Source organism: Lipophrys pholis, assembly GCF_963383615.2.
Source record: "Lipophrys pholis genome assembly, chromosome: 14".
Classification (NCBI taxonomy): Eukaryota; Metazoa; Chordata; class Actinopteri; order Blenniiformes; family Blenniidae; genus Lipophrys; species Lipophrys pholis.
The window spans coordinates 12,414,315-12,431,845 of record NC_137633.1 but is presented as its reverse complement, the minus strand read 5'-3'; the positions used below and the strand labels follow the sequence as shown (position 1 = coordinate 12,431,845).

Sequence of the window (17,531 nt, the reverse complement as noted above, 5' to 3'; positions counted from 1 at the left end):
TAAGAAAAAAATAAAAACCCCTAATAGACCCAGATAGAAAATAAAAGGCGAAAACAGTACGGCCGGTACAGCCACGCCAAACAACTCTAACCTCGGCCAGCTTGACCGGTGGCGTGACTGCCCGGAAAAACAAACAAAACAGGTGCGGCAATGGCCCAACCCTGTACAGGGCCGTCGAACCAGTACCGACACCGGGCTAAGAAAAAAATAAAAACCCCGACTAGACCCAGATAGAAAATAAAAGGCGAAAACAGTACGGCCGGTACAGCCACGCCAAACAACTCTAACCTCGGCCAGCTTGACCGGTGGCGTGACTGCCCGGAAAAACAAACAAAACAGGTGCGGCAATGGCCCAACCCTGTACAGGGCCGTCGAACCAGTACCGACACCGGGCTAAGAAAAAAATAAAAACCCCGACTAGACCCAGATAGAAAATAAAAGGCGAAAACAGTACGGCCGGTACAGCCACGCCAAACAACTCTAACCTCGGCCAGCTTGACCGGTGGCGTGACTGCCCGGAAAAACAAACAAAACAGGTGCGGCAATGGCCCAACCCTGTACAGGGCCGTCGAACCAGTACCGACACCGGGCTAAGAAAAAAATAAAAACCCCTAATAGACCCAGATAGAAAATAAAAGGCGAAAACAGTACGGCCGGTACAGCCACGCCAAACAACTCTAACCTCGGCCAGCTTGACCGGTGGCGTGACTGCCCGGAAAAACAAACAAAACAGGTGCGGCAATGGCCCAACCCTGTACAGGGCCGTCGAACCAGTACCGACACCGGGCTAATAAAAAAATAAAAACCCCGACTAGACCCAGATAGAAAATAAAAGGCAAAAACAGTACAGCCGGTACAGCCACGCCAAACAAGTCTAACCTCGGCCAGCTTGACCGGTGGCGTGACTGCCCGGATGACACACACTTAAAACAACACAGTAAAACAATCAACTAAAACCGTCTTGTAGGGTACTTACCTTTCCATCTTTAACACGACACATCGGAATTAAAGATACCTGTGAAGAGAATAGTGAGGCACAGAAAAGGGGAACAAAGATTTTCTGTCTGGGTTTACTCCCATATCTAGATGGCTGTCAATGGCTCTTCTGAACCCAAGCCTTTGACCAATGTTTTTTTTTACTTTTGTCACGACGACTAGCCGCCCAACTCACCAGCAAAGCATATTCATTGGTGATTTTACAACCTGACCTCACAGATAAGAGCAAAATGAAGAATACGACGTAAAGGCCAACTATCAAATTGAAACCATTTCCAGAAGGAAAGAACTTGTGGACCAATAAAACCCTCACTCCACCCAAACTCACCCGATGCTTGTTATGTCCTACACCTGCACTTTCTCCTCGAAGAGCCTGGTCATAACAAAAGGGCAACGATCAAATTGAAACCACTTTCAGAAGGAAAGAGCAAGTGAAATGGAACACCGTCTTTAAAAGTCAGATATACCTGTGAAGAGAAACTATTGGAAATGAAAAAAAAAAACAAAACAAGCAGACAATATTATGAGAATACATTCAAAATTGAAAAAACATCCTCAGATATAACATGCACACACACCTGCCTTTGAGATCTTGGAGGTCTGCTCTTTGTGTGACTTTGAAGAGCTGATTAAACACACTGTCTTCAAAGTAGTACAAAGGGCCTTTGTGATGTCACAACAAATCTGGCTGATGATGTCAGAGCAAAAAAAAATAAAAAGACCCAATTCAACTTCAATTCAACTTTATTTATATTGCACTAAATACAACACAGCCATTTCTAGGTGCTTTTAACAGAGAAAAACCCAACGAGTCCACATGAGCGAACAACTGTGGAAAGGAAAAACTCCCTCTCACAGGAAGAAACCTTTGCAGAAACCAGACTCAGAGGTGGCAGCTTGCTGCAAGCCCAAATATCCCTTTTTTTAAACAATGTTATGAGTAAGGCCTTAGCATATTGTTGCATGTTTCTTGCTGCTGGCAAATTAAAAGAAAAAGAGACAATTCGCATCTATAAAAAAGCGCATTTTCAGACCCATTTGTTAATAGAACCATTGATTAGTTCACTAAAGACAGCAGCAGTAAATTCAGTGTCTACCAGGTCAAATGAAAAATATTTTTACACCGGAATAGCCAAAAGAGTTCAGTTTTTCACTTAAAAATAACACGAAATCGTCTCAGACTGCTCCATTAGGCTGACGGAGCAATTGGGTAATGCTAATGATTAGCAACTCCTACTATGGAGAAACCTATTGAAAACAAAATTACGTAACATAGGAAACTGAAAAAAAAAAATTCAAGAAAAGCTTACTCTCTTAGACTGTAACAAATTCAGAAAACATACCTGAAGAGAAGTGCAAAATACGATTCTCTCTAACTCCAGAACTAAAGATGGCGCCTTCGGCCTTCAAGTCCAGCAGGCCGTTACTCTGGGTGATTCACAGATCTGCTACAGCAGGAAAACAATTAGACCCGCCCCTTGCACGCTGCTATTGGAGCAATCACCTCATTCTTCATCCTGATTGGACAGCGCTTTAGAACAACAGTGTCGTGTACCTTGCATTCAAACACAAGAGGAAAAACAGAAACAGAATTAAAATTGTGTAATGCAATGCAGTATATATCATTTCTGGAAATGAAAAAATAAAGTTAATATTTAATATCCTGTTTTGTTTGTTTGTATGTTTTGTTAAATTTGGGAACATTGTTTGATAATGTGAAGGTTCATACTAAAATGTGATTCTGACAGTAAAAAATATTTAAATGGAAGTGTAGTTTCTTTTGACATGACACAATTTTCACATCAGGGCATTTACTTTTACATTGAAATCATGCATTATCTACAAATTACAAACATAGACTGTGATATAGAATCAAATGAAGAAGGCACAAACAAGTAAAACTGAGCATGCATTGCAAACTATCCCTTCTAAGGACAACAATGCTAACCTAATGAAAGAGCCAGGGGTCCAGCAGCACTTCATAAGATGACAACACTGTGCATTCTTTGTTGATTGCTAAATGAATACACAGTTTTTCAATGTTATGTTACATATAACTCTAATACAATCAGCCATGCTCAAGCTTTTTTGTGCAACTATTCATAACTATTCATAAAGAATCCAGGTTTCACACTAATTTGATGTCATAACTTAATCATGCCACTTAAAAAAAAAAAGTGTTCCCGTCTAACACAAAGTTGATTTATTCCACTGCATTTTGTCCTGTTGTCCACTGGGTAACCGCTGTTGCACAACTTGTCAAATCGTTCTGCAACTTTAGGCCAGACAAGTTCATGTGCATTTTTTATTCATTATTTGGAAATTGGTCAAGGAGTGATCCTTTTCAGAGAAGCTTTTCCAAACTATTCAATGTTCATGTGTCATATTCACTAAGTAAAGTTAATATAACAGTCTCTCAGACAAAGTACCGCAGAAAAAATTTTATTTTATTTTTTTTACATTAATATATGTCTCTGAGATTTGTGATGTATATAAATGAAAAATAGGACTGTTATACATTATAAATACATAAAGCGTGAGAGCATGGTCACATACTACATTTGCATTCTTCTTATATCAATCACATTACGTTGGCAAAATTCTACATTCGCACATTCCACATGCAGAATTTACAAAAGCCCAGTGATGGTGTTGTTGTCACTCTGAGATTTCCTTTTTAAACACCTCTTCTGCTGTTAAACTTCAGGTGAGGGTGATGACCCCAGAAACACCCAATGAGGTCTTCACCGGTGAATGTATTTAAAGGAAAACTAAACAAAGCCATGAGATGAGGACTTTCACATGACCAGAACAATCTGTCAGTAGATCAACCATTTTTTGTACTTCACCTGTTTTTTTCTTACCACATTCTTTAAAATGAAAAGAATGTTTTATACTGTACATGAAATGTGAACCTGGGGCTGTTGAAGTAGCAAGCAATTCCCAGAGTATCCCAGGAGGTGGCAACATAATCTCCTCACTAAGGTTTAAAAATTGTGTTGCTCAAAACAGGCTGTTTCGTCCCAGATCACACTCAAAAAGAAGTATCTTAACAGTGATTGAATCCTCCTGATCATGGTTGTGCACCATTTATAAACAGTCATCAGCTAAACCAAATGGCTATTATTTTAATTCATCAACAGAATGTAGATTATTACATTTGTACAAAACTCGACGTTTAAAGTTTATATGCAGTGTTCTTCCTGTGCTGCGAAGACAACCCTTGTTATTACATCTATCTACTGGGTCCAACCAGAGGTGGAAAAAGTACAGAAAATTTGGAATTCGTGTGATACTACTCGTGCTATGTTGCTTATATTGTACTCAATTACAAGCAAAAGTACTATTTAAAATATATTTTGCAAAATAACACTGTACAAAAAATGCTACTTGGCCAATTACTTTTTAAATATTTGATGTATTGCTGTCTCAAAAGCAGGTATTTAATTCTATAAACCTATATCAATCTAATTTCAAAGCACTTTTCTCAGATAAACATGGCATTGCTAAAACCTACGCTTATATGAATAATATTCTCTAGTAAAATATTCTAAATAAGTTACTGACTCTTGTAAAACTTATGAATTTAAGACATGGTGCACATTGTATTTAGACATGCTTGAATTTACATTCTTCAAGAAAATACAGTCATGTCACATAGAGTTTTTGATTAATTACTTTCACCACTGGATGTAACAGTGACCCAGTGTCTCAATTATGTATATGCTGTTAATGGTGTAGCCAATAGATTTGTAGGTGTATAACTGTGTTTGCTTTTGATAAAGAGACACAGGCATTTCAAATACATATATTTAGATTAGTTTAACTGAAAATATTTGGAGGCTTTACTTTTGTATGATTTTTATATTCCAATTACATGTGGGTGCTGCAGAAGTGACATCAATAAAGAATATCATAAATACAGTAGTAAGTGCTCAGACATTCCTGTAGTTCAATTGGCTCTGGGAAAACACAATAACTTTAACCACTTTTACCACTAATGTTTCATTCCTACTGAATATAGCTGTCTTTATGTCCGCTAAGTGTTTCAAGCCACCGGCGTTGTGGTGATTCTTTATAACCTGTTGGACTGCGCCGCCCCACAATGCACCTCGGTGTGAATGTTTTGGTGACGTCGTCGTGAGAGGCTGTAGGGAAAACAGCCAGTGGGTGGGCAGGGCTGTGGTCCTGCTCTGCTTTCGGCTCTCTGACATCTAAAATCACTCTGATACATCCACTTAAATGAAATATACGGATACAGAACCACACTCAGAATGAGTTAGAAGCCGCACTCTGTGTGTGCCAGGTAAGTGGATGGTGTTTTTACCGCCCGCTCAAGGCAACCCTCGGCCGGCTGGCAGGCTCCGCTTTGTGCCGTGCAGCTAGCGTTAGCATCGGGGCAGCCGCCTGCCTGACTGGCGCCTCCGAGGCGCCTGCGGACGGCCAATAAAACCGCTTGTTAATGGCCTGTTAGCCACAGCAAACAGCCGATCTCCGGTCTGCGAGATTTACCAAGAGGCTGGTCGCTCCGCTCGTTCGCGGACTTCATGCTAAAACCCAGACGCCGTGACATTGAAATTGGAGGTGTTGGCTCGCCGTCGCTGCTATTTGTATTTTTAGTTGTTGTCTGTACCTTTTAATAGCGAGCTGAGCCGCAGACATAGCAGATCAAGTGATGGCTTTTTTAATGAAGCAACCAGCATGGGAGGAAGTAGCCACGTGTTCATATTATATTAAAACAATGAAAATATAAAAACTATTCTGCGGTAACTCATTTTTAAAAAGTCATATTTAAACGCGGGGTTCTGCTGCAGCACAACTAACCCCGCTTCTGTGTGAAGCTTTGGCCAAGATCAGCAGAAAACGTTACGGGGGTTAATGTAATTATCCACTTTGCAGTATTGTACTCATCTGAACTCTCTCCTCTCGTCCTCCCTCTGTCAGTGCACTGAAACATGGGTCTTTGCAGTGTCCACGTTCTTCTGCTCCTCTTGCTGCAGAGTCTGCTGACATCAGCTGAGGGCCCAGGTACACTACACCGATCCTACAAATTAGTTGCACTGTGATGCCTCCTTACCCGCTATTGTTTTTGATGTGTATTCAAGCAAAAATAAAGAGCGCTGGGTGAGAAGATAATACCATCATGACATTCAGGCGTGTTGAAGAAGGGAGACATGGGAAACATGCGGGGCTCAGCCCTCCAGGACCTGAGTTTGACACCCCTGCTCGAAACTCAAGTCTTGTATAAATATGCATTGAATTAAAGCTACTACTGGTAATTATTGTCCTTGGTTAGTTTCAAATATATTTTCCTAGACTACCCCTTCCAAAACTGTCACAGGAACACGAGTGCTCACGGTTGTGATTGAAGCTATTCACGTATTTAAACATCACAAATCTCCACATCTTTCACAGGTGCTTTTCGAACTGCGCTTGTTTTTGAGTCCGTTAATAAACTTAAGTGCAAAATGATTGAAAATAAAGAGTTCTTTACACAAGTGGAAATAATTGATTCCTTGGTATTTTTCTCTGCTGAGATTAACAATCCATTTGTGATCTTCAAGACACTGACTTTACAACTGGCCCTGTAACTATTTTCTAAATGGAACTGCTGAACACAAATGTTGGATGTATCTGGAGTGGCGTAGGCTTCCTCATATTTGTGTGTCATCTTTAGTTGCACTGAAACAAAGATATGGGCGACGCTGCATTGGAGCCTCTCAAGAGACATAATGTTCAGTGTTTGTAGAAACCGAGTATTGGCTTTCACTGTTTGGAAATGTCAGATCAAGGTGTGATATATGACTCCGGAATTGCTCCATGTCGACAGTAGAAGCGAAAATTGATTTTATCGCCAGAAGAACACAGGGATAAGATTATTATTCTATTTGTATAAAGGTTAGTTCAGATATCATTATGTGTAAATTAAAATACAGCGGTTAATTTGTGATGTCATCGTACTTCATTTTTACTGACTTTGGCGTGACTCCACTTCCTGCTGTTTGTCCTGTTCAAAATTGCCTGACTGGAAATTTTCTAGTTGATGACAGATGTTTTTCTGTTTGTATGGTTATTTTAAAGGTGAATCAAAGTGACGTTGTCTGCCATTTTCTCATAGATGGACAGTTGGTGTGTCTATGCGAAGGCCCTAAATGCCCCCAATCCACCCAGTGCCAAGGTACCCAGTGCTTCTCCTCGGTCAAAGTCGGCAGCAGTGGGGTTGTGTTTGAGCGCGGTTGTCTGGAGGGGTTGCAAAACAGCCGCCTGCAGTGCTCCACATCTCCGTCCTTCCGCCAGGCCATCCTCTGCTGCTCCCAGGACCGCTGCAATTTCAACACCACCCGCAGCTCTCTGATGTCTCTGCTTCCATCAGGTGAACAGCGGCTCGATGCCCCTCACGTTTATGTAACCGCTGCTCTGCAGTGTTGTCTGCGCTGCGCTGCTTCTCTGGGGATGGGATCTTGTTCATTCAGTTTCGGGTGTACAACTTGAGACCTGAAAATGATCTGATAGAAATGTGTTCGCCTCCAGTATTTTCCTACCCGTCTCTCATCTTTTCTTCCACGCAGCACCAGAAGGTGAGCCCTTTCGGTATCGCGTGGAGACGTTAGCGCTCTTTGTCCTCGGCCCTGTGGTGGTTCTGGCCCTGCTGTCGGTGCTGTCAGTTCTGGCCTGCAGGAGGCTCCACCACGGCCGTCTGCAGAGACTGCAGGAGTTCGACACCGAGCAGGGCGCCATAGACGGTCTCATCACCTCTAATGTTGGAGACAGCACTTTAGCGGTAAGAACAAGACACACAAGTGTTGAAAGGAGGTGGAAGGAGACGCACGTTGGCAATTTGACAATCTCAAACAAAATTAGACATGGCCACTGTTAAAGCAGAGTTTTGGATGGATGATAGAATATTATTGTCTTCTTACGTTGTACAACAGCATTTTCGAAGAAGCATGTAAAAACAGAAGGCAGACATATTGTTAACAGATCGCTTCAGATTGTCGTTATACCTGATAAAGTAGCACATGAGCCTATAATCTCAACAATAACTCGAATTCTATCTTCCTCTCTGGTGAAGCATTTTATCAAATGACCCAATTCTTATCTTCCTCGGGTGTAATCAAAATCTTTTGGAACAAGCTTGTGGAAATATTTGGTCCATATCCGTTAAGCTTTATTGGGTCCCACATTTTTGTAGAGCAAGAAAAGTTTGTTGTGCAATGAAAGATTAACAGCGACACTCTTTTGTAAACATGTTTCTATTGTAGTTAAATCTCCACTTACGTTTAGGGTGCAGATCCCTCTTCTGAAAGATTAGGATCCAAGATGTTAAAATATCTCACTCGGTCTGCAGGACCTGTTGGATCACTCGTGCACGTCAGGCAGCGGCTCAGGTCTCCCCTTCCTCGTCCAGAGAACTGTGGCCAGGCAAATAAGTCTGATGGAGTGCGTCGGTAAGTGTGACGTCAAAATCCTCGCTGATGCTCGGATTCATATCAACTAGAGTTGTATAATATTTACCTTTTGTAGGACAAAAAGAATTGAAACTCGAGCGGTAGATCTGGGGCTCTTTCTGTTCACTGTTTACCTTTTGGTGGCTGATTTGACGTCGTTTGTTGATATTACTGACTATTCTAACTATTATATCTTATGTTGATGTTCAGAGTTTATTTATTTAACTCTTACACATTTTAATTAGATCTTCGAAATAAAAGTAAGCGGGTCACATGGCCTGTGTTTTGTTTGTCAAAGAACAGAAAAGACACTTTGTAAAGAATGTGTGTGTGTGTGTGTGTGTGTGTGTGTGTGTGTGTGTGTGTGTGTGTGTGTGTGTGTGTGTGTGTGTGTGTGTGTGTGTGTGTGTGTGTCTGTGTCTGTGTCTGTGTCTGTGTCTGTGTCTGTGTCTGTGTCTGTGTCTGTGTGTCTGTGTGTCTGTGTCTTACCTGGTCGCGCCTCTTTTGCCTTGCAGGAAAAGGAAGATACGGGGAGGTGTGGCGAGGCCAGTGGCAGGGGGAAAACGTGGCTGTGAAAATCTTCTCGTCCAGAGATGAGAAGTCGTGGTTCAGAGAGACGGAGATCTACAACACAGTGCTGCTGAGACATGAAAATATATTGGGTGAGTTTGTTGCGCTGCAGGTGTGATTTGGCTGAGCTGGGAATTGAGAACGTGAAAAAAACCGTGTTGAGCAATTTAAGTGAAGTAATGCAGTTTAACAAATTGACCATCGACGTTTGAGAATAATCCGATTGTTTTTAACCGTCCTGTTTCTCTCCTTCCTGTCAGGGTTCATGGCGTCTGACATGACATCCCGGAACTCCAGCACTCAGCTGTGGCTCATCACGCACTACCATGAAAACGGCTCGCTCTATGACTACCTGCAGCGGGTTGCCGTGGAGACGTCCGAGGGCCTGGCGATGGCGGCGTCAATAGCGTGCGGCCTGGTGCACCTGCACACCGAGATCTTCGGCACGGAGGGGAAACCGGCCATCGCCCACCGGGACCTGAAGAGCAAAAACATCCTGGTGACCAAGGAGCTGCGCTGCTGCATCGCAGACCTCGGTTAGTTCCTCCTTCATCTCCTTTAAATGTTTATCAGTGTAATCGAAATAATGTTGTAGGAACATTAGACAGTTACTAGATATGAGTTTTAATGCCTAAAGCAATAATAAAATGACATATGATGTGTCAGAATGGAAGAACATCAGCTGTCTTGTGTTGTGCTGCAGCGATTTAAAATCCCACAAGGTAAAACAAGGTACTCACTGCTGCCACCTAGTGTACAAAAGTGACATCTTTTAAATCTGAGTTAATAGTTTAATCAGTCTTTTTTTTTTTTTTTTTTAATGGCAGTCAAAGTAATGATTTCTTGATTACTAATATTTGATTTTTCATTTGGAAATCAGTGATTATTATGGGATTAGTATTTTTAAGTCATCCTCACTAAAATGCATTTTTGGACCCAGACTGTAACATAATGTGGGAATTAGCTGTTTTTTTTTTTTAAAGCTACATGTCCTAGAAAAACCTCCTCACTGGCATATTCAAGAGTGTTTGTGATTTTTAGTTCAGGTCAGATCTTTTTGTACTCCCACTGTAATGCCGTTTATAACTGCGTGTTTGCAGGGTTGGCTGTGACACACTCGCAGGCAGACAACCTGCTGGACGTGGGCAACAATCCCAAAGTTGGCACCAAACGCTACATGGCCCCCGAAGTGCTGGATGAAAGCATCCAGACAGACTGCTTCGACGCTTATAAGAGAGTGGACATATGGGCCTTCGGACTGGTGCTGTGGGAGATAGCGAGGCGCACGTACAGCAACGGTGAGCTGCTCGCATGTCCTGCAATGGATATTGTGTTCGTCTGCGTAATGAGAAACTTAAACAATGTTGCTCGACGTACCTGTGTCACCATCCCATTCATAAACTCCTGCTGTTGGTTATTATCCCGGTGATCAGCGTTTACTGTGGCGCTGGAGGCTTCACCACCCATTTGTTCCCTTTCAGGTATCGTGGAAGACTACAAACCTCCGTTTTACGATCAGGTGCCAAACGACCCGAGCTTCGAGGACATGAGGAAAGTGGTGTGTGTGGAGCAGCAGAGGCCTTTTATTCCCAACCGCTGGTTCTCTGATCCTGTGAGTTACACTCTCGCTCGATTAGTATTTATGAATCCTCACCAAACGGCTATCTTGTGATATTAAAAAGTGCCTCTTATATTCGAAGATGTCCCGTAACGAGGGAAATATGTTCAGAGTTTTAAAGACCAACAGGAAATCTAGTTGAGGGAGGTCATTTTAAACTGAAAATAAATAGTATTTGTTCCTTTCGTGTTTTCAATGCATACACTCAGAATGAAGATTTTGTCAGCCCTGCATCTGAGTGTGAGAATGACAAGAAGTCGACCAGCGGGGTCTTTGGTGGTTTATGAGTTTAATTGTTTCTTTCGTTTTGAGAAATTTTGCACATCTCCTATGAAATCCTCTTCAAGTGAGACATTGATGCTGAAGAGTTTTAAACAAACAAACAAACAAACCGGAGGACATGTAGTTGATTCCTCACAGCCGGCTGGGATTTCTAAATACGATCCTGGCGTCTGCGTTCGTTCGTGTTCGAAACACGTCTCACTTAAGTTTGAAGTATGAATTATATCACAACTCTGATCTGCATGTAAAAGGTAATAAATCCCTCAGAACGGCTGCAACTTGCCTTCTTTTTTTTTCTTCTACATGTGGTCAGGTTATTGAACCACCAACCTCCACGTTGGAAAACACATTGACGTGAGAAGCCGTGTCCCGTTATGTATTTACCATCTTCTGAGCTTGACGATGTCTCACTGTGTGGATATTTGTAGCAAGAAGACAGATTAATGATCTTGTCGGTCAGATGACTGGACCCATAATGGCCTCTTCTATTTCAAGCTCTTGCGGTAAAATTGATAGCTGTGTGTGTGTGTGTTTCCCTTCTTTTCTTTCCAGACTCTCTCTGCTCTGGTGAAGCTGATGAAGGAGTGTTGGTACCAAAATCCGTCTGCCAGACTCACAGCGCTGCGCATCAAGAAGACTCTGGACAAAATTCACAGCTCTCTGGAGAAGGGCAAGGAGTCGTGAGAGGGGGAGAAGTTTGGAGCGGCAGCTGCCTGATGTCACGGATCGGCTTCGTGGAGAGCCCGCTGTGTGTTAAACCCAGACGGGGCCTCCGGGGAGACGGACAAGAGATACTAGAGGAAAGAGTCGTTCGAGTGTCATCCAGCCTCCATCCTTTTCTCATTTTCCTTTTCTCTGGTTGCCTTCCGCTGACATCCCTCCGTTTGACTGGAGGCGTCTGGACCCGCCGCGTCTGAACAAGCCAGCAGCCTTTTACTGTGGGATTCAAACCAGTAGCCAGTGTGCTCCCGCTCAGCCGAACCGTGGACTGTTACCAAGTGTGAATGGATGGCATATTGTAGTACCCCATCCCGATGCTTTAATGAGACTGCTCCGGGTTCGGCCTCACTACACACACTACACACTACACACACCAAACACTACAATCCCGGAGTCTCCTGCGACTCGGTGTGTTTTCCAGCCAGCCGTTTCCTGGCACTGCGGTCGTGGCATTCTGCTCGGAGACAATCAGAAACATTTCCCTCGTTCAGCTTTATTCCAACCGTCGCCACGAACACACATCTTCATCGACGACAGGAAAAGAGCCAATAGAAACAAAAGGTTTTTTTTTTTTTAAATAGTCTGGTATTTATGTATCGACTTCGCTGCGACAACACTACTGAGGATGTGTAAGAGTCATGTATGATGGCGTGTGTGAGGAACCGACTGTATACATATATAGGCATTTACTCTACTGGTCCCTACCCTTAAAAGTTACGAATGGAACGAGGAAATATGTTCCTGGACTTGTTTGTTGTACGGAGAAAACGTAGGAAAGAAAAAAAACACTACAGATGTTGATTGTGATGCCTCAGAAAGTCACTATGTACCCGCTAATAGGAGTTGGTATCTTTAAATATGGAAAGAAGTGATCCTCTCTGCTTGGCGTACTACTTAAACTCACTGTGGCGGTTTTGAAGGTCTTCTGGCCAAGCGGAAAGGCATCAAGGAAGTCTCGTCACGTTTTGTTCTCACTTTTTTAAAGCGAGTCTGGAGGTGGAAAACTTCTCTGTAGCAAGCGGAGGCCTCCGGTTACTCTTCCAGTCTGAAGTCGTACAGCAAAACCGGTCGCTTAAACAATTTCATGAGAAAACACTCCCATCTTCATTTTTTGAAAACTATTTTATTTGAAGACCAGTTTTAACAATGAAAACGTTCAGAAGTGCTGGGTTTCTTTTTTTTGAAAAATGTCTTTTTATATGTATTAAAACATTTACTGCAATATTGCCTAATAATGAGGCGTCTTGTCACTTTATACACAGATGTGTAGAATCTGCTGTTGCTGAGTGATGGCCCATGTCAGAATAGAATCAAAATGATTTGAACACGACTGGCGTGAGCCCTGTTCTGTCCATCTTTAATATTCACAATTTTTAAACCTACAGAAATGTGCAAAACAGTCCCAGTGGAACCTATCGGGCACCGGGGAGAAATCTGTCACAGGAATAAACTTCTGGACAAATCAGTGCGGTTACAAGCCGAGACTGATCTTCTGATTGGCTTGATGCTCCATCACGTCACTTGAGATTGTCTGGTAAAGTCTTGTATGGGTTGAGGATACCTTTGGGGTCCAGCATGGTCTTGATGTGGCCCATGAGGGCCACGGCCTGGCTCGGTTTGCTGTAGTAGATGTAGTTCCTCTTCTTGAGGCCCAGTCCGTGCTCTGCACTAATGCTGCCCTGGCACCGAGCCGTCCACTCGTAGACGAAAGGCTCGATGGCTGCCAGGAGAGCCGGGTCTTTAGCAGGAGAGGTGATGTTCAGGTGGAGGTTACCGTCACCTACACGATTTGGGGGGGGGGGGGGGGGGGGGGGAGAAAAAACATTCAAGGTGCTTTATTAGAAAGTAGATTTTCACTCTCCGCCTGAGTCTTACCGACGTGTCCATATCCCACCACCCTCTTGGCTTGGTCCCCCAGATGCTCCCTCATGTCCGTGACCAGCTGGTAGATCCGCTCCACCGGAAGCGAGATGTCGTACTTGTAGACGAAGCCGTCGTGAGTCAGCGCCTCAGTGACGCGCTCACGCATCGACCACAGAGCCTGAAAGGCGACGACGGAAAGCAAAGGATGACTACGTTGTGGCAATTAGCACCAACATGCACCATGTCGTGGAGCGAGCTTGGCCCGAAGCATCAAACGCAACACTCGTTCAAGGATGAATATTTTATAGGGCGTCTTTAAACTGCGGTCAGTTTCTCTCAGAATGAAGTAAAGTGATGAGAGTAACGGCGTTAAGCAACAAAAACCTTTAAGTTACCTTTATTTTTGACTCCTCCGTTGCTACAGTTCCATCAGTCACCAATGACGACGTCATCGCCTCCTCCAGAAAGTTGTGCAGTTTCTCCGAGTCGTGGTTCGGGTCTGATCCAGATGTTTCGATGACGATGTAGAACGGGCACTCTGCAGAGAGACGGCGTCTTCAACCGATTCATGTGGTATTAAATGATGATTGTACGTCCTGTTTATTACACTGGCAGCGTGTGTGTGTGTGTGTGTGTGTGTGTGTGTGTGTACATACCAGAGATGGGATTGGGCAGTTTGAGGTGTGTATTCAGCAGCTCCATACATTCACTGTCCAGGAATTCGTATGCTGACAGGATTTCTCCCAGCATGCCCCTGCAGAGCTGAAAGGTCTTCAGCAGCTGCTCAAAGGTTTCACAGCCTGAAGACAGACACACAAACAAGATGGCTTGAGTTCTTTCAGCATTTTCCACCACTAGAAGCTGTGAGAATTAAACTGAAAGTGTACCGAGGAAAACAACGTTCACCGATTTGGGTTTCCTCGGGCAAAGGACGGACACGGCTGTGATGACCCCCAAAGTGCCCTCGGACCCGATGAAGAGCTGTTTGAGGTCATAGCCTGTGTTGTCTTTCCGCAGGGTGGCCAAACAGTCCAGCACTCGTCCGTCTGCCAGCACCTGCACGTGTCACAGATCGGCTCTACTTCCTTATCACTTCGACGCAGCAGTTGTGGATTTTTGTCGTTTCTTCCACTCACCACTTCCAGGCCGAGCACAGTCCCGTGTAAGGAGCCGTATCTGAGCAGCCGGAGTCCTCCCGCGTTCGTCGCCACGTTGCCCCCAATTTGGCAGCTGCCTTTGGCCCCAAGATCCAGGGGCATGATGTAGTCCCTCTCCTCCAGGTAGAGGGACAAGTTCTCCAGGACGCACCCTGCCTGACAGGTGAGGATACCTGAAGAACACAATCCTTAAGAGTCCACGTGCTTTTTGATGAAAAATAACCTCAACCCATTTTGAGCAGAGCGCCGAAAATGTTTTGAAATGTTCTTTGCTCTCTCACCAGAGATATTATCAAAGCTAAGAACGTTGTTCATGAGCGAGGTGGAAAGGATGATCTCATCGTAAACTGGCACGCTGCCACCAACCAGCCCGGTGTTGCCTCCTTGCGGGTTCACCGCCAGATTGCGACTGTTACAATACCTGCAACAAGGAAAAAAAAAAACAAGAAGACGAGCAGTTAATAATAATTACTAATAATCGGATGTACACGTATCGATTAAGTCTTTGCTGTTTACCTCAGGATTTCTGAGATCTCTTGAGTTGTTTGAGGTCTCAGCAGTACTTCACTATGACCTGGAAGATGAGATAGTAATATTTTTAAAGGATCATCGATGTGAATTAAACAAGGAATGTGCTGAACTGATCAACAGATTTGACCTCTTACAGACTTGAGCCAGTCCACATTACTGGACTCCACCAGGTCCTGGTCGGTGACGGCTCTGCCCGGTAGCAGTTTCCTAAAAAAGTCCAAATCTTCAGTGGTCACTGTGGAGAAAGGCAGCCTCTGTGGCGCTGCATCGGGAGAAGACTTGGGAGCATCCGCCCCAACGTGCAGTTTACAGGCGGAGGCTACAACGTGCGCCGAGCAGCAGGTGAGAAACGGACGGTTGGAGGCTGGAGCAGAAACTCCGGCTGTAGACGGGAGGCGGCTGTGGGTGCAGAGATGCCTCAGAGCCGTCTTCAGCCGCAGTGTTTTCTGGAGAATCCCTGCCATGGCTGGAGAGATGATGCTCAGAGTTGGTCGAACAGGCTACAGAGAAGAGAAGTGGTATCAAACCCAGGTCAGAGTTGGACTTGGAACACGGTGACAGGAAGGGATCAGTTCGTTCTAACGCTTTTGTCAGCTTGGTTAAAGGGCAAGCCTCTTCCAGATGTCACCTTGAGGCTTTGTCTTTCTGTAGAATGTAGTTTATGGTCAGACACTGACATTTCAGCCAACATAAATATGTACTTTATATTAATCTTTTTATTTATTTTTTTAAAGCTTTGGTGTTTAATTTTTTTATGTATTTCACCTTTCTCAGATCCCAAGTCCACAACTGCTCATAATTATCAGTGTTTTTGATGAAGTTTAACTCATTGCAAACCTCAAAAATTCTATCATTTCATCAAAAGCGTCCTGGGAATATCAAGCCAACTGAATATTATTACTTCAATAAAGACATAATTCCTATAAATATGTGTGGAATGCATTGGAAGCTATTTCATTTAGCTGGAGATTTCCATACATTTAGACGCGTTTCCCCAAGAAGACGCATACATTCAGTGTACAAAGTCACCCAATTACATTTCAGAACCGATTTTAGAAAGATTTAAAAAAAAAAAAAAATCCATTTAGTTTTGCCTGAAAATATAAAAGTGCACTTTGTGAAAATTAAGAAATGAGACAGTGAGTCACTGTAGTAACCAGTTTGTTTTCAGTCTGGCTCTTTAGAACGTTGGTTTATTATTAGTTAGTAATAACTAAAAGCTACAACCTCAATTTATGCTTGGTATATGATTTTTTTTTTTTTTAGATTTGTCAACACTGGAAACAAATGGGATCTTGCATTTACAGGACTCGACAGGCACAAGAGAGCTACTTTCCTGGCCACAAAACATTGACCTTTCACGGTAACGTCTTGTTTCCGTTTCACATCTAACGCTACGTCGCAGTTTTGACCTAAATAAAAATATTAATTTCTGCAGATTATCTCTTGTAGAAGCTGCACTTTCAGTTAGCCTAGCTAGCAAAACAACAGTGCCAGTCAAGGCTTCACTGAGCAAAATCCTCAACTACTCACCCAAATCGTTCATTTAACAAGACGCCTCCCTCCGCCAGCCCCTGTTATTCCGTGTCATATCTCGGAGAAAGACACAAGGTTCAAGGACAGCAGTGACTTAAAGACAAAATGTCTCAGTTTATAACTAGTTAGCGGTGCTGCGAGCAGCTGAGGTGAGCCGAGGTGAAAGGTCACGAGAGGAGAATGGACCAATCGGAGGCCTGCTCACTGATTCACCCAATAGGCTTGAGCCTACGTCATCACCAAACAGCCAATGGCTGTAAGCGATACATAAAGCTATTTCCAAGTAGACTTAATTACAGAAAATGACAATAAAATACATTTAACCTCAGGGTTCTGTCCCTCGCGTGCTGCTTTTGACACATTTTAAACAAATTTCCATCGCATTTTTATGGTTAGAAACAAATTCTGTGAACATTAGGATTCAGAAAGATTCATGCAGAAAATGTTTTTAAAAAACAATTTTAAAAAAATCACAATTTTCGGCCAAAGATATAGAAAATGCAAACCTAAATAGGCTTTCCTTCAAGAGACACAAACCCTGTTGAAAGACCGACATCAGAAAAAAGTATGTACTGTAGTGAGCTGGATCACAGGAACACAATTCATATGAATGCAGCTTCACTGGCTCTCCAGTGTGGAGGAGGCTAAACTCTGCCTTCAGGACCCTCCACTGTGATCTTCATGTCCTGATCTCACTGCCTTCGCTAAAGATAAGGAGACTTGCGTTTATTGGCAAAACACCCAATCTGTGCAGGTTTGTGTGTCCAGCCAGGAATGTGTACAACTCTGCTAGGATGTTTTCCTACGCTG

General features: G+C 43.3%; 2 protein-coding genes across 4 annotated transcripts; one reads left to right on the top strand and one right to left on the bottom strand.

Annotated features, from left to right (window-relative positions):
• The first annotated feature begins 5,127 nt into the window (after positions 1-5,127).
• acvr1l (activin A receptor, type 1 like) lies at positions 5,128-12,963 on the top strand. Of its 2 annotated transcripts, XM_080480165.1 has the most exons (10): positions 5,128-5,302; positions 5,941-6,024; positions 7,115-7,369; positions 7,566-7,777; positions 8,345-8,444; positions 8,960-9,106; positions 9,275-9,550; positions 10,115-10,312; positions 10,496-10,626; positions 11,467-12,963. In XM_080480165.1, exons 2-10 carry the CDS (start codon positions 5,952-5,954, stop codon positions 11,596-11,598), a joined length of 1,524 nt encoding a protein of 507 aa, XP_080336291.1. In that variant the 5' UTR covers positions 5,128-5,302; positions 5,941-5,951; the 3' UTR covers positions 11,599-12,963. The 2 variants fall into 2 exon arrangements, with proteins under 2 accessions (XP_080336291.1, XP_080336292.1); XM_080480166.1 differs by lacking the exon at positions 5,941-6,024 and having other exon boundaries at positions 5,139-5,302; positions 11,467-12,957.
• d2hgdh (D-2-hydroxyglutarate dehydrogenase) lies at positions 12,747-16,887 on the bottom strand. 2 transcript variants are annotated; one of them, XM_080480164.1, is made up of 10 exons: positions 16,719-16,877; positions 15,320-15,685; positions 15,171-15,228; positions 14,936-15,075; positions 14,634-14,827; positions 14,385-14,553; positions 14,154-14,297; positions 13,893-14,035; positions 13,510-13,675; positions 12,747-13,414 (listed from the first exon to the last, which is right to left on the bottom strand). In XM_080480164.1, the coding sequence occupies exons 4-10, from the start codon at positions 14,967-14,969 to the stop codon at positions 13,152-13,154; spliced, it is 1,113 nt and encodes a 370-aa protein (XP_080336290.1). In that variant the 5' UTR covers positions 14,970-15,075; positions 15,171-15,228; positions 15,320-15,685; positions 16,719-16,877; the 3' UTR covers positions 12,747-13,151. The 2 variants fall into 2 exon arrangements, with proteins under 2 accessions (XP_080336290.1, XP_080336289.1); XM_080480163.1 differs by having other exon boundaries at positions 12,748-13,414; positions 15,313-15,685; positions 16,719-16,887.
• Between the last annotated feature and the right edge of the window lie 644 nt (positions 16,888-17,531).